General features: G+C 38.8%; 2 protein-coding genes across 6 annotated transcripts in view; one reads left to right on the top strand and one right to left on the bottom strand.

The window, feature by feature from the left end:
- Positions 1–8,638: 8,638 nt before the first annotated feature.
- On the bottom strand, positions 8,639–12,364 carry LOC120589258 (translation initiation factor IF-2-like). Its single transcript, XM_039846802.1, has 4 exons — positions 12,344–12,364; positions 12,056–12,220; positions 11,476–11,987; positions 8,639–11,058 (listed from the first exon to the last, which is right to left on the bottom strand). The coding sequence occupies exons 1-4, from the start codon at positions 12,362–12,364 to the stop codon at positions 10,896–10,898; spliced, it is 861 nt and encodes a 286-aa protein (XP_039702736.1). The 3' UTR covers positions 8,639–10,895.
- GREB1L (GREB1 like retinoic acid receptor coactivator) overlaps positions 11,591–14,634 on the top strand; it is a 224,638-nt gene continuing 221,594 nt past the window's right edge. For 3 of the 5 annotated variants that reach the window (XM_039844890.1, XM_039844884.1, XM_039844866.1), the window contains exon 1: positions 11,626–11,712. The gene's annotated coding sequence lies outside the window, so the exon portion shown is untranslated. Of the gene's footprint in view, positions 11,713–14,634 lie in introns of all 5 variants that reach the window. The other 2 variants (XM_039844894.1, XM_039844875.1) reach the window with 1 other exon arrangement.

Below are 14,634 nucleotides of genomic sequence, written 5' to 3'. Positions count from 1 at the left end.
TTATTAAATTTATGGGAGTGACATTGGTTAATAAAATTATATAGGTTTCAAGTGTACAATTTAATACGTCATATGTGTATTGCATTGTGTGTTCACTACCCAAAGTTAAATTTCTTTCTGCCACCAAATACTTGAGCCCCCACTTACCCTATCTACCTTTCCCCTCCCTGCTTCCATCTGGTAACCACTAATCCACTGTCTGTGTCCATGAGTCTCTGTTTGTTTGTCATGTTTGTTACTTTTAGTTTTATATCCCACATATGAGTGAAATCTTATGGTTCTCAACTTTTTCTGTCTGATTTAATTTCGCTTAGCCTGATAATCTCAAGATCTATCCATGTTGTGGCAAATGGCAGTGTTTCATCTTTTCTTGTGGCTGAGTAATATTCCATTGTATATATGTACCACATCTTTATCCAATCATCTATTGATGGACACTGGTTGTTTCCATGTCTTGGTAACTGTGAACAATGCTGCTGTGAACATCAGGGTGCATATATCTTTGTGGATAGATGTTTTCAAGTTTTTTGGGTAAATACCCGGAAGAGGGATTGCTGAGTAATATGGTAATTCTATTGTTTTTTTGAGGAACCTCCATACTGTTTTCCATAGGGGCTGTACCGATTTACATTCCCACCAGCAGTGTATAAGGGTTCCGTTTTCCCCACAACCTCTCCTATATTTTTAATGATCTATTTAAAATGTCCTCAGAATTGAATGATAGTCATCTCAGTGGACTTCTAGAAGGTTTCCTTCATAGTTCTAAACTAGAGGGCGAGAGTTCAAAAAGTAAGGATTTCTTTGGACAAACATGGCTGAGGAAGAATATGTAGTATTTACCCACTGGTTGAAGGTGGTAGACAAAGGAAGTGAAGAATCTAACTTACAATTCTGACTTTTGAACCTAATTTGACAGGGAATATCATAATGTCAGTAAAAAATATGTGTAATCAAGAGATGTAGGCTTGAGGAGAGGGACAAAGTCAACTTTTGACATCTTGAGTTCAATGTCCAATGTTAAGTTAAGAAAAGGCCAAGCATGTGGAAATATTTAACCATCAATTAGAAGTGTGGACCTCCCTCTGAAGAGAATGGATGAATTAGAAAAGAGGTGAAAATTGAAAATATGAAAGTGCTTGAAATTGTCAAAGAAATATATAGAGAGATAAAATTTCAAGGGAGTTATCAAAGAGCCAGATAAGGAAAAGTAAAAAGAGAACCAAGAAATACAGAGCAATAAAAGTTAAAGTAGGGGACAGTGTTAGTGGGAAGTAATAGTGGTATTTGTTAAATATTGCCTTGAAGTTCAAAAGAATGGAACTAAGAAAAGACTACTGGATATGGCAATTCTTTGTTAATTGCTGACACAAGACAGACCTAATAAATCAACAAACAAGGGAACAAACCCTTGTGCATTGTTGGTGGGATTGCAAATTGGTGCAACCACTATGGAAAACAGTATGGAGTTTCCTCAAAAATTAAAAATAGAACTACCATAATACCCAGCAATTCCACTTCTGGGTATTTATACAAAGAAATCCAAAACACTAATTCAAAAAGATATATGCACCCTTACATTCATTGCAGCACTATTTACAATAGCCAAAATGGGGAAGTAACCTAAGTGCCCATCAACGGATGATTGGATAAAGGTGTGGTACATATATACAATGGAATATTACTAGGCCATAAAAAGAATGAAATCTTGCCATTTGCGACAACATAGATGGACCTGGAAGGTATTATGCTAAGTAAAATAAGTTAGACAGAGAAAGACAAATACTGTATGATCTCACTTATATGTGGAATCTAAAGAACAGAATAAACAAAATAGAAACAGACTCATAGATGCAAGGAACAAGCTGATGGTTGCCGGTGGGGTGGGTCAGGGGGGTGGGGTGAAAACAATGAAAGGATTAAGAAGTAAAATTTGGTAGTTACAAAAGTCAAGAGGATGTAAAGTAAAGCACAGGGAATATAGTTAATAATATGGCAATAATTATGTATAGTGCCAGATGGGTAATAAAGTAGTCATGGGGATCACTTTGTAAATTATATAAATATCTAACCACTAAGCTGTACACCTGAAATTAATATAAAATAATATTGAATGTCAACTGTAATTGAAAAATCAAAAAATTGAGAGAAGGTGAAGGGGAATAAGAAGTTCCAGCTTCTAATTATAAAATAAATAAGTCATAGGGATATGATATACAACATAGGGAATATAGTCAACAATATTGTGATAGCATTATATAGTGTCCGATGGTGATCACTTCTTTAGGTATATAAATATCAAATAACTGGTATACATCTGAAACTAATACAATAATGTATGTTAGCTACATTTTAATAAAAATCTTTAAAAAAACAGATCTAAAGGATTTAAATAGTGTATGAGCATATGAAAAGTCAATGGCAGAATTTTAGGTTTAAAATGATAAGCTAGTAGAAAACCTGGGAACAAATTTGTGCATCTATGGAAATATGATAAGTGACAGATGGGTATTCATGTCAGTAAAGTAAAAACACTGTGCAATAAATGGTGCTGAGATTATTCATTATCCATATGGAAAATATAAAATTGGAGTGCTACTTCATATCATATTTTTAAAGAGTCGGTTTCAGCTGGAGTAAGAACTTAAATGTGAAAACAAAAACTTTAAATATTTTATAAAAAGAGAGATCAAGAGATACATAGAAACAAATGATAATAATAGTACAACATCTTAAAACTTTTGGGACATGGCAAACGCGGTCATAAGAGGAAAGTTCATATCATTACAGGCCAATCTCCAAAAACAAGAATGAGCCCAAATAAACAACCTAATGCTTCATCTTAAAAAACTAGAAAAGGGAAAACAAATGAAGCCTAAAGTCAGCAGAAGGAAAGAAATAATCAAAATTAGAGCAGAAATAAATGAAATTGAAAACAAACAAACAAACAAAAAAAAAACAATAGAAAAAATAAATGCAACAACAAAACACAAATGATCCAATCAAAAAAATAGGCAGAGGACCTGAACAGACACTTCTCCCTAGAGGACATACAAATGGCCAACAAATATATGAAAAGATGCTCAACATCGCTAGCTATTAGGGAATTGCAAATCAAAACCAAAATGAGATACCATCTCATACCTGTCAGAATAGCTATAATCAACAGGACAAGTAATAACAAATGTTGGAGAGGATGCAGAGAAAAAAGAACCCTCATACACTGCTGATGGGACTGCAAATTGGTACAGTCGCTATGTAAAACGGTATGGAGTTTCCTCAAAAAACTAAGAATTGATCTACCATATGATTTGGCAAACCTTCTACTGCATATTTACTCCAAAGACTTGAAAAACCATATCCGAAAAGATTTGCACACTGATGTTCATAGCAGCATTATTCACAGTGGCCAAGACATGGAAGCAACCGAAGTGTCCTATGATAGATGATTGGCTAAAGAAGCTGTGGTACATATATACAAGAAAATATTACTCAGCTGTAAGAAGAGATGAAATACTGCCATTACGATAACATGGATGGACCTCGAGATAATCATGCTAAGTGAAATAAGCCAGACAGAAAAGGTTGAAAATCACATATCACTTATATGTGAGATATAAACCTAAAAGCAACAAATGAACAGGACAAACAAACAGAGACTCATGGACATGAGTCTATAGACTAGTGTTACCAGAGAGTAGGGGTGGGGGAGGAGGGATGAGGTAGATGGGATAAAGGGGGTCAAATATGTGGTGATAGAAAGAAATCCAACTATGGAAGGTGAACACACAGTGTAAATATATATGCCTTACTATTAAGGTGTACAGCTGAAATTTATTGAATTTTGTTAACCAATGTCACCATAAGTTAATTAATTAATTAATTAAAACATTTTATAAAATGTTAGGAAATGTCTTTAAGGCTTTGGAGTAGAGAAAAATTTAAACAAAATATAGAAACTATAAAAGGTAAAAGTCTGAAAAAACAAACAAGTTCAAATTAAGAACTTTTACTCATCAAAAGACATAAAGAAAGTAAAAAACAGGATACAGAATCAAAAAAGGTATTTTCAACACATATGTATTTCATGGGATTGGCTCATATGATCATAGGGACCATCAATTTTGAAATCTGTAGGGTAGACCAGCAAGCTGGAAACTCTCTAGAAGTAGCTAATATTGCCATCTTGAGGCAGAATTTTTTCTTTAGGAAAACCTCAGTTTTGCTCTTAAGACCTTTCAATTGATTGGATGAGGCCTACCCATATATCTAGGATAATTAATCTCCTTTACTTAAAGTAAACTATAGATGGTAACTACATCTACAAAATATCTTCCCAGCAATGCTTAGATTAGTGTTTGATTAAAAAACAGCATTTTAGCCTAGCCTGGTTGACATATGCACTAACCATAAATCACAATCCCAAACCAGAAATTACGAAACATGCCAAATGCTGTTAAAGCTTGAGACCAAGAGAAAGAGGGTGCTTAAGAATTCAGTAGGAGCCTCATGCTCTGGGTTAGAGTGTCAGAGACTTGAAAACATGTTTAAGATCATTTTATCAGAGTGTGGATTGGTCTCGGTAAAAGCTGGGAGTATTCTGATAGAAACCAAATTGCATATCACAAAATATCTGAGGGAAATGAAGCTGAAGAAGTAATGTTAATCATGTCATTTTTATCATTAACAACCTTGCCTCTGTCGGAGGTAAGATGGAAGGGGGAGGGGAAATGATTGCTAGATCATGGGAGAAAGAGCCTGTGGCGTAGAAGCTTTGCAGGGCATAACGCTATTTTCTTGAATGTCAAAAACTAAAAGAGGACATGCCTATTGGGAAAGGATATATCAAACTTGATGAGAGTGCATCAATGACAAAAAATTGAAATTACACCTGGGGCTGCCGAAATTCATCTTTTTTTTTTTTTCTCGACCTTTCTTTATCCCTCTACCCCACAGTATTCTTCAGCAAACAAAATTAACTTCAAACAAAAGTAATGATAGCAAGAAAATATCATCATGGAACATGTGTGTGTATTTAAAAATCTGGAAAGAAATAAATGAAAAGGAGGAAAGAAACATAAGCAAAAAAGTAAAAAGAAAAATGTGACTTCTCAGAAAACCTATGAAAGAAACAAAAAATTCCAACAACTAGTTCTGTATAATCTCAAAGAAATCACAGATTTCATGATCTTTCTATTAAAGCTATCTACAAGAAAATGCAAGCATTTAAAGAGGATATTATAAGATAATCTAAAGAGTTTAAAAGCAAGTTAACATAATCTTCTCCAGGTTCATCCATATTGTAGCATGTGTCAGAATTTCCTTACTTTTTAAGTCTGAAAAATAGTCTGTTGTATGTATGCACTACATTTTGTTTATCCAGTCATCTGTTGATGCATATTTGGGTTGTGTCCACTTTTTGACTACTCTGGATAATGCTACTATGAACACTCATATACAAATTTTTGTGTGAATATGTTTTAAATTCTCTTGAGTATATATCTAGGAGTGAGATTGTTGGGTCATATTATAACTCTGTTTAATTTTTTGAGAAAGTCCAGACTGTTTTCCACAGTGAATACACCATTTTGCATTTACATTCCTACCAGCAATGTATAATAGTTCTAGTTTCTCCATGTCTTTGCTAACATTTGTTATTATATCTTTTAAAATGTTTTTAGAGCTTTAAAAAAATATGGTGAACTATACATAACATAAAAATTATCATTTTAACCATTTTAAGGGTACAATTTCATGACATTAAATACATTCACATTGTTGTGAACCATCACCACCATCCATCTCCAGAACTTTTCTCATGTTCCCAAACTAAAATTCTATCCCTAAGCCTAAGCATGTCCATTAAACAATAACTCCTCATCACCTCCCTCTTTCCACTTTGGCTCCAGTTCAACCACAATTCTGTCTCTATAAATTTGACTACTCTAGATGCCTCATATGAGTGGAAGCATATAGTATTTGTCCTTTTGTGACTGGTTTATTTCACTTAACATAATGTCTTCAGGCTTCCTCCAAGATGCTGCATGTGTCAGAATATCCTTCCTTTTTCAAGCGATAATATTTCATTATATGTAACCTGTTATTTTCTGTTTTGCTTGTTTGTTTGTTTTTGCTAATTGCCATTCTAATGCATGTAAAGTGGTATATTGTGGTTTTGACTTCAGTTTCCCTAGTGACTAATTATGTTGAGCACCTTTTTGTGTGATTATTGGCCATTGTATATCCTGGGGGCGGATATATTCTATTCCATTGATCCATATGGATCAATTCTATTCCACTGATCCATAGGGGAGAAAAGACTATTCGAATCTTTTGTCCATTTTTCATTTGGATTATTTGTCTTAATTATTGAATTGTAAGAGTTCTTTATATATTCTGGATAATCCTTATCAGATATATGACTTACAAATATTTTCTCCCATACTGTAAGTTGTCTTTTCATGTTTTGGATACTGTCCTTTGATACACAAAAGTTTTTAATTTCATGAATCAGTATATCTAGCTTTACCTTTGTTGCTTGTGCTTTTGGTGTCATGTTAAACCATTGCCTAATCCAGTGTCAAACAACTCTATAAAAAGTTTTATTGTTTCAGCTCTCTATTACAGTAGTTCCTCCCTTATCCACGATTTTGCTTTCCATGGTCTCTGTTACCTGTAGTCAACCAAAGTCTGAAAAAATTAAATGGAAAATTCCAGAAGTAAACAATTCTAAAATTTAAATTGTGCACCATTCTGAGTAGTGTGATAAAATCTCAAGCTATTCTGCTCTGTCCTGCCTGGCATGTGAATCATCCCTTTGTCCAGCGTATGCATGCTGTATACATTCCCCACCTGTTAGTCACTTAGTAGCCATCTCAGTTATCGGATTGACTATCAGAGTATCACAGTGCTTATGTTCAAGTAACCTGTACTTTACTTAATAATGGCCCCAAAGCCATTCACATAACCTTTATTACAGTATATAGTTATAATTGTTCTATTTAATTATAAGTTGCTGTTAATCTCTTACTGACTGAGAATGGGGGGCGTAAAGTGTAGGTTTAGTTTTCATCTGGTTTTGGTATTCACCAGGAGTCTTGGAACATATATCCTGCAGATAAGGGGGGGCTACTATATATCTAAGATCCATTTTGAATTAATTTTTGTATCTGCTGTAAGGTGGATGTCCAAACTCATTCTTTTGTATGTGGGTATCTAGTTGTCCCAGCACTATTTCTTGAAAAGTAAATTCTTTCTCCATTGTATTGTTTTGACACCCATGTTAAAAATCAATTGACTATAGATGCATTGGTTTATTTCTGGACTCTTAATTCTATTCCATTGATCCATATGTCTATCTTTATGCTAGTACCACGCTGTCTTGATTACTGTAGCTTTGTTATGAGGCTTGAAATTGGGAAGTGCAGTCTTCTGACTTTCTTATTTTTTTAATAAGTTATTTTGGCTATTCTGAGTCCCTAGAATTTCCATATGAATTATAGGGTCAGTTTGTCAATTTCTGAGGGGGGAAAAAAAAGCAGCTGGAATTTTGATAGGTATCGTACTGAATCTGTTGATCAATTTGGGGAGTATTGCCACTTTAACGTTAAGTCATCAACTCCAACAACATAGATGTATTTCCATTTATTTAGATTTTCTTTAATTTCTCTCAACATTTTGTAGTATAAAAATATCTATACTATAAACTTGATATAATTATATTAATATATAATATCTATTCTAAAACATCCAGTGTTTAAAAATTGGATCTCTTGGATCTATTTTAAAATTTCTTTTATCCTTCCTTTCATAATTTCTATTTATCTTTTTGCTCTGCACTCTGGATGGACTCTTTGGTCTTATAATTTGTGAAGTCAGTTTTTAACAATATCTTTTTTTATTAACTGCTTCTAGTCTTTCAAGTTAAATGTTCATGTGTTTTTAAATTTCCAAGGATATTCTGGTTCTCAGATTTCTCCGTTTTTATGACAACTGCCCTTGTCACTTTTTAAATATCACTAAGAACATCAACAAGAATTTTTAAAAAGTTTTTTCCTATTTCCTGCATTAACTCCATTTTAGTGATTAATATCTGCTCTAACTTAGCCCTCTTCTTTCAAATAGTGGATTTTCTCTTTATGAGTAGTGATATTTTTATCTGTTCATATTTATAAGTGGAGATCTAGATCATTGAATATTGGTAACTGCCATCCTATCTGAATTAGAGAAACCACTGTTCAATTCCCCACAGTGGGTCTGTGGATGGATGTGGTAGGTTGGAGGTTTGTTTTCCCCTCCAGTGAATTGGCTTAGGGGGAAAGTAGTAGCTCCCTGCCTCATAGGAAATAATGGTTGATGGTGCACAGGGTGCTGAGCCACCAAACCTCAAGCCTTAAGTTGAGAGAAAAAGGAATAGGGTGAGGAAGCAAAGAAATAAAGTATCTGAAACTAAGTCCAGGAAAAGAACTTTGGGTGTGACAATCAGCACAGGAAACTCAAAGGAAGCAAATAAATATGAAGTCTACTAAGTGTCTGAAGGGATTTCATGGCCAAACCAGCCCCAAGCCTGGCCTTTAAAAACCTTTAACTGTAAAAGAACTCTCAGGACCCCAAACTTATACCAGCAGGAAATGGGCTGTGAAAACTGTGAAGTCTCCAAGGAGGGCTTACTTCCCAGTGCCGCTTCAAATGTGGCCATGAAGAATAATGAACAAGGAAGAGCCTTCCAGGGTTGGAGCCAAGGGCCACAGAAATTTATGCAAAAGAATGCTTATCCTTGAAAGCAGAACAAAGATGTAATCATAGAATTTCCCCCATTGCTGAGGAGAGGATAGTCACAATAACTACTCAGAATAATACTATTCTATTATTTATAAGGACCCTGACTGCTATGAGTCTCACATTTTCCACTGAACTTGGATTCTAATGCAGGGTATCTATGGAGAAGCACTTAGAAATCATTATGGGGAAGAGTGGAGGGATTTGTAGACAATGGTAGCATTTAACATTTTACAGTGTGCTAGGCAAAATGCATTGTCTCAATTTCACATAGCTACTCCCTGAGGTATGTACTGTTATGAAATTCTACAGATGAGAGTCGAGTAACTTGGTCAGGGATATATAATAGGTAAGTCTTGAAGTCAGGATTCAAAACTATGGGGCTTAACTCCAGAGTGTTCATTCTTATCCCTATCATATTTTATAATCACAGAAGTCTATTGGGCATTTTGAGTGATATGTAAACCCTGAAGGGGAGACAAGACATATACACAAATTTAGGGCAAGGAAATGTATTATCTAAAAAAGGAGACATCAAAATGTTTTCAATATGCTGGAATATAGATTACCATCACTAACTTTTAACCTTCTTAGGGACTTGTCTTGTTTACTGATGAATCACCAGTTCCCACTACACCATCTGGCTCACAGTAGGTGCTCAATAAATATTTGTCGGATGAATAAAGAATGAATACCAGAGTCCTGTAATATTAGTCTAAGGTCCTTGAGCAACTGTGCCAAATTCTGCCTTCACATCTCCAGAGTCTAGTGAGGTTTGCACTCAACAAATGGTCCTTGAGCTAAACTGAGAGAAAACCGAACTGTGGTTTTAAGGCTGTTCATTGTTCCTAGTTTCCTTAACTTTAAAATGGAAGGTGACACCTTCTCTAACTCTACAGACCTTGTGAAGGATTGGATTTTTCAAAAAATTCTCACCTGCTTTAACCTCTTGTGAGCTTAGTTTATATTCACTAGGTGAACTTGAAATCTTAGGTTTCTGCTTCTTTCCACCATATATGTCCAGTTCTTGTGGTGAGTTTGCTGACAATGGATTCCTTTTTTATATGTTGAATTGTACTACTAATCGTCTACACCTTTCTATGTCGTAGTTATTGAAAAACCATATTGATTTCATTTACTAATAAGCCTGTATTGTGGGCAAGATCCAAAACTGGGAATTCAGTTGCGACAGAGAAAGCCATGTTTCCTGCCCTTGTGGCACATAAAAGTGTTTGTGTGTTTTTAAAGACTGGAAATAGGGATTTAATTGTCAAACAAAACAAAACAAAAAATATTTCTGCTCCTTATCCCCAAAAGGAACAAAGCGATTAAAAAAAAAAAAAAAAAAATAGCAGTAGAGCATGTCGTCCCAGGGGAAGATGAAGACAATCTAAACCACAAACAAGTCTCTACTTTTTGCTAGTTACTACTAAACTATGCCTTCAGTTATTTTTCGGAGATTCTAGCCAGACTTGCAGTCAATTCCCTTCCACCAAAAGAGAAAAGGGGGCGAGGGGCGGGGGAAGCAGTTTGGTTCTTAAAAAACAGGCAAGACAAGCAAACAAAACGTACTTAGAGACCATGGGATACCGATTTTAGCTGAAGCTGTCTTTAAACTATAATTGACAAAGATACTTTAACTGTAACAATAGAATGATAACCAACCCACCGGGGACTGGGCGCCGGCGTAGCTTCCTCACTTTCAAGAACATGCTGAGCTACCTGAAACTCTACTAGCCCCAAAGGCACTAAAATTACGTCAACTTTTCTTTACCTAAACTCTTCCACCACACCCAGCATGGAGATGCTTCTTCTAGATTGTGGGCAATCCAGTAAAGGAATCTAGTTGCCTATCTCCCGCAACAATGAGAGTTTAAAACAACGGAGCTACAGCTCTAATAACAAAACCCATCAGCTATGAAAAGTGGAGCTAAATCTGTCACTATTGGGCCGCAGCATTACTCGAGAATGTTTGATCCTGCAGCACCCTTCAACATGCAGAGTCCCCTGGAAGTGGCTGCCCTTGGGGCGCAGTATCCCTTTTGGTCCGGGAGGCTAGAGACGAACAACCATGGAGAGCCGGCAGCCTCCCTGGCGGGTCCGCGAGCGGGAGGGCGTACTCATCCAGGAGGAGCAAAAGTTGGCTTTGGCCCGGAGTTCCGGGGTTGTTCGGTGTTGTCCGCGTCCTGCCCCCGCGCTACGCTCTTCATGCAAAAGGCCAGGGAGTTTTGACCCACCGTTGCCCAGGCCGAGTTCACGCTTATGGTCCTTAGCCGCCGTCCTCTGGACAGAAAGCAATTGCGTAATGAAGCGAGAGTGCTCTGAATGAACGCAGAATCTGCGAGAAAAATTTTCTTGGCTGCGCGTGTCGGCCGCACTGGGAGGCAATCCTCTATCCAGAAGACCCCCTCCACAGCACCACCCTCTACACCCCACAGTGGCCACACCCATCATTTGTGCCAGGGAGTTTGGAAATGGAGGCGTGAAAACAGTGGACTGAAGGCGCCACTCTATGGGTGGGGGGTGTCCTGGGAGAGGGTGGGTAGGACAATGTGCGCCCACGACAGTCAAGGTGGGGAAGGGAGCCCCAAAGGCCACTCGCGGAGGCTGCAGGAGGCCGAGAGGCCAGGCGCGGGGCGCGGGGGGAAAGAAGGGGTGCGGGGGTACGCGGAGATTCTGGGGAAACGGGAGGGGCAGCACCTGAGGAATCCGCCTCCGGCCGCGGCGGCCGCCGCCTCGCTCCGCCCCGGGGAACTGAGCGCGCGGCCAACGCGCCTGCCAGAGAGACGCCAGCCACCGGCGGCGCTAGCACCTCGGAGGAGGGCGGCCCGAGCGAGCGGAGCGCAGCACTGGGACCCTGACTGGGGGTGGGGAGACGAGCCCCGGCCAAGGCGAGGGCCACCCCCTGGTCCTGCCCTCACGCCACGCCAGGGCCAGGTGAGCGGCTGCGGGACTCTGGAGCGCGAGCGCGGGGAGGCGGGGAGGTGAGAGGTCGCGAGCCGGGCGCGAGCGCACGCCTCTGCCCGGCAGGAGCTCCCCTTTGGCGGGCTGTGGACACCCTGCCTGCGCCGGGAAGCGCTGCGGCGGACTTTTTCTGGAGAGCAAGGAAGGCGGAGCGGGGATGGGAGCGCCAGCGTGTTTGTGTGGCGAGGGCCGGCGCCGGTGCCAGCCCAGATCCGAACCCGTTCTCCGCACTGCCTCGCGTCAGCCCCCTGAGGGGACCCAGCCCGTGCGGTCGGCGCTCGGAGGCCGAAGGCCTGTCACCCCGAGCTCTCCTCACCGCCTTTGTGGCGGGAGCGCGGAAGCCCGAGCGTGGGGTGAAGGAGGCTGCGGCGCGCGGGAGCGCGGAGGCGGCGGGCGGCGCGGCACCGACCGGTCTTTTGGGGGCGGAGGGGTAGCGAGCGAGTGGGGGCGACTGGGCACAGGTAAGGAGGCGCGGAGGTGACTCCGACGGAATGGAGAGAGCTCAGCTGGAGAAAGTCGAGAGCTTCAAGTGGTGGCTGGGCGTTTGCTCAGCGTCCCTGGGTTTCTTTCCTCCACACCAAATGTCACTTCTTCACGAGCGCACTCGCGTGGCTTCGGCCGTCATTCCCATATTTCGGTGAGTGGCTGAGGGACACTCTTATTCTGACTGAGACACAAAGGGTTGTGTTGACAGCTGACCCTGACAAAGTAGACAGCGAGGTGAGTGAGGTGTGTGCCCTGGCTGGGCGAGGTTGTGATGATGAAGCGGTTTGCTAAAGTCAATCAATGCCCTCAGCCTCTCTTCCGAGCTCCATTAAAAGAAATCATCTGTATAGATTGCGTTCGTGGGGTTTCTCAGTTTAATTGAGTCCATGTAAGGTCCAGAACACCGTTCATGTGCCCGGGAACAGCTGCTGCCTCCATCTGAGGCGGACGCATCCTGGAGAAACTCTCAGTCATGCTCCTTTCCTTTATGGCCGTGACTGTTACAAGGTCCTATGCTGGCCCTCTGTCCAGCTAAGAAGATAGAAACCAAATTTTAATTTCCATTTTTTCACACCTTTAGAGTCTCCTTCCCCTTTGAGACGGGGAAATCCTGGTTAAATCTCTTTTTAAAACATAACCATTTAAATGTGGGGAAGAGCTTTTCCACAGGAAGGTTTTGAATTAAAGGGCCCCATAAAAACCTCTCATTACTCTATATTTTCTTATACTTTATATCCTGAAATTCTGCTTCGAATTTTGTGACTGTATTGGTTCTTTTTCTTTCGGAATATTTGTGTGGTTTTACAAACTGGAATACTGAAGACTTATTTAAAAGAAAAAAAAAATTAAAAATAATTGTATTAATGAAGATATTTAGTAATAGAATTATACACAAGTAGGGATGTGTTTAAAGGGAATTTTTTCACTAATGTATATTGAACAGTAATATGCATAGGGTAGAATTTTCAAATTGTGTAAAGTAAGCCCACCTCATACTCCCAATGCCCTAGTCCCCCTCCTCAGAGGCAAACAATGTTGTCAATTTCTTATATATCCCTTTTATTAAAATAGAATTACTGTGGAAATGAAAGAAGAAAGGAACTGAATAGAAGAATGAACTATATATCAGTGGTGATGGCTGTTAATTTGATATCCATTCACGATGACATTACAACCTTTTATTTGGCCTAAGGCAGACATTTATTACATTTGAAAATCAATTAGAGTGCTAAAAATCTTAGAACAAGTATTTAGTAGAAAGCAGAACTATTAAACTATTATTCCCCCTCCCCCATCGCCAGTGTCTGTACACTTGGTTTTTATAATCTTTGTTGAATTTATCCTCCATTTTAGAACTCTTTATGAAGTAGAGAATGAGAGCCATAGTTAATCTGTCAAGTGCAGTGTATATCTAAAGACATTAAAATGACATATGTATACTTCTTCTAACATGACAACATAAAAATTTTAATGGTAAGGCTGGAATATGAAGGCCAAGTTTAAGACATTTGTTCACATCTCTTAGTTCCAGGCCTGGATATGCTCTAGCTAAATGAAGTTGCTTTCTTAGAAATGCTTTTGTTTCCTCCTCAGATGAAAGAATTGAACTACTGGGCTTTTAAGGGTCCTTCTAACTCCAGAATTCTGTGATTAAAATAGTAGTTTCTATAGGTGTTCTAAGATAGGCTAAGGATAACCGAGTTAGACCTGTGGGTTTGAGACAGTGGAGTGACAAAATAAATTCCTGAATGGTAGTTTCATAAAGAGGAAGTTAGAAATGTTTAAACTACATTCCTGCTCTTACGAGATTGATATCTTGGAGAACAGCTACTTTCTCACAAAATGTTCGTGTTACTGAGAGAGGCCAAACCCTGGGCTGAATGGATCTCTATGCATCACCTTGTAAGGCTAAGTAGAGTGAATTTTCTTCACAGTTCATGGTGCCATTTTTAAGGAAATTATTCTTACCAAACTCTTAACTTTTCAATAAAATAGTAATAAAGTTTATTTACCTACTTCCAAGGGGCTAGTAATTCTCAAAAGTATTTAGAATATAAATATTCCTTATAGCTATTTTAATTACTTATAAGTATTCATTTAGAGATCATGTTCTTAGTAGGAAAATTTTCTAATCTCTAAAACACCTGCAACCTCTGGGCTAATGATTCCTGGATGGGCACAGGGAGCTAAGGAGTCATTTGCAAGGTTATTGCAGTTAGAGGAATTAGCTAATTTTAGTCACTATAATCTCAGTTAAGGGATTTCAAAAGTACACTGTAAATGGTGATTGCAAAAATCACTGATTTAAGATCTCATACTTTATAGCTTCAAAATCACTGATAAAAAGTGTTATGTGATTATTTTGAGTAAGACAAATTATAGTGAAGTTTTAAGAATTGTTATTGGGAT

The sequence above is a fragment of the Pteropus medius genome, unplaced genomic scaffold, assembly GCF_902729225.1.
Source record: "Pteropus medius unplaced genomic scaffold, Ma_sr-lr_union100, whole genome shotgun sequence".
Lineage (NCBI taxonomy): Eukaryota > Metazoa > Chordata > Mammalia > Chiroptera > Pteropodidae > Pteropus > Pteropus medius.
This window is presented reverse-complemented; position numbering and strand designations above follow the sequence as displayed.

Excerpts from the sequence above, each read along its gene's own strand:
- LOC120589258 (XM_039846802.1), bottom strand. The coding sequence starts at position 12,364 with ATGACGGCCGAAGCCACGCGA. Across the intron at positions 11,988-12,055 it reads GCGCTCCCGCCACAAAGGCG|GGGGCTGACGCGAGGCAGTG; the intron begins GTGAGGAGAGCT and ends GGGTCCCCTCAG. Across the intron at positions 11,059-11,475 it reads GCCGGAGGCGGATTCCTCAG|AGGACGGCGGCTAAGGACCA; the intron begins GTGCTGCCCCTC and ends CTTTCTGTCCAG.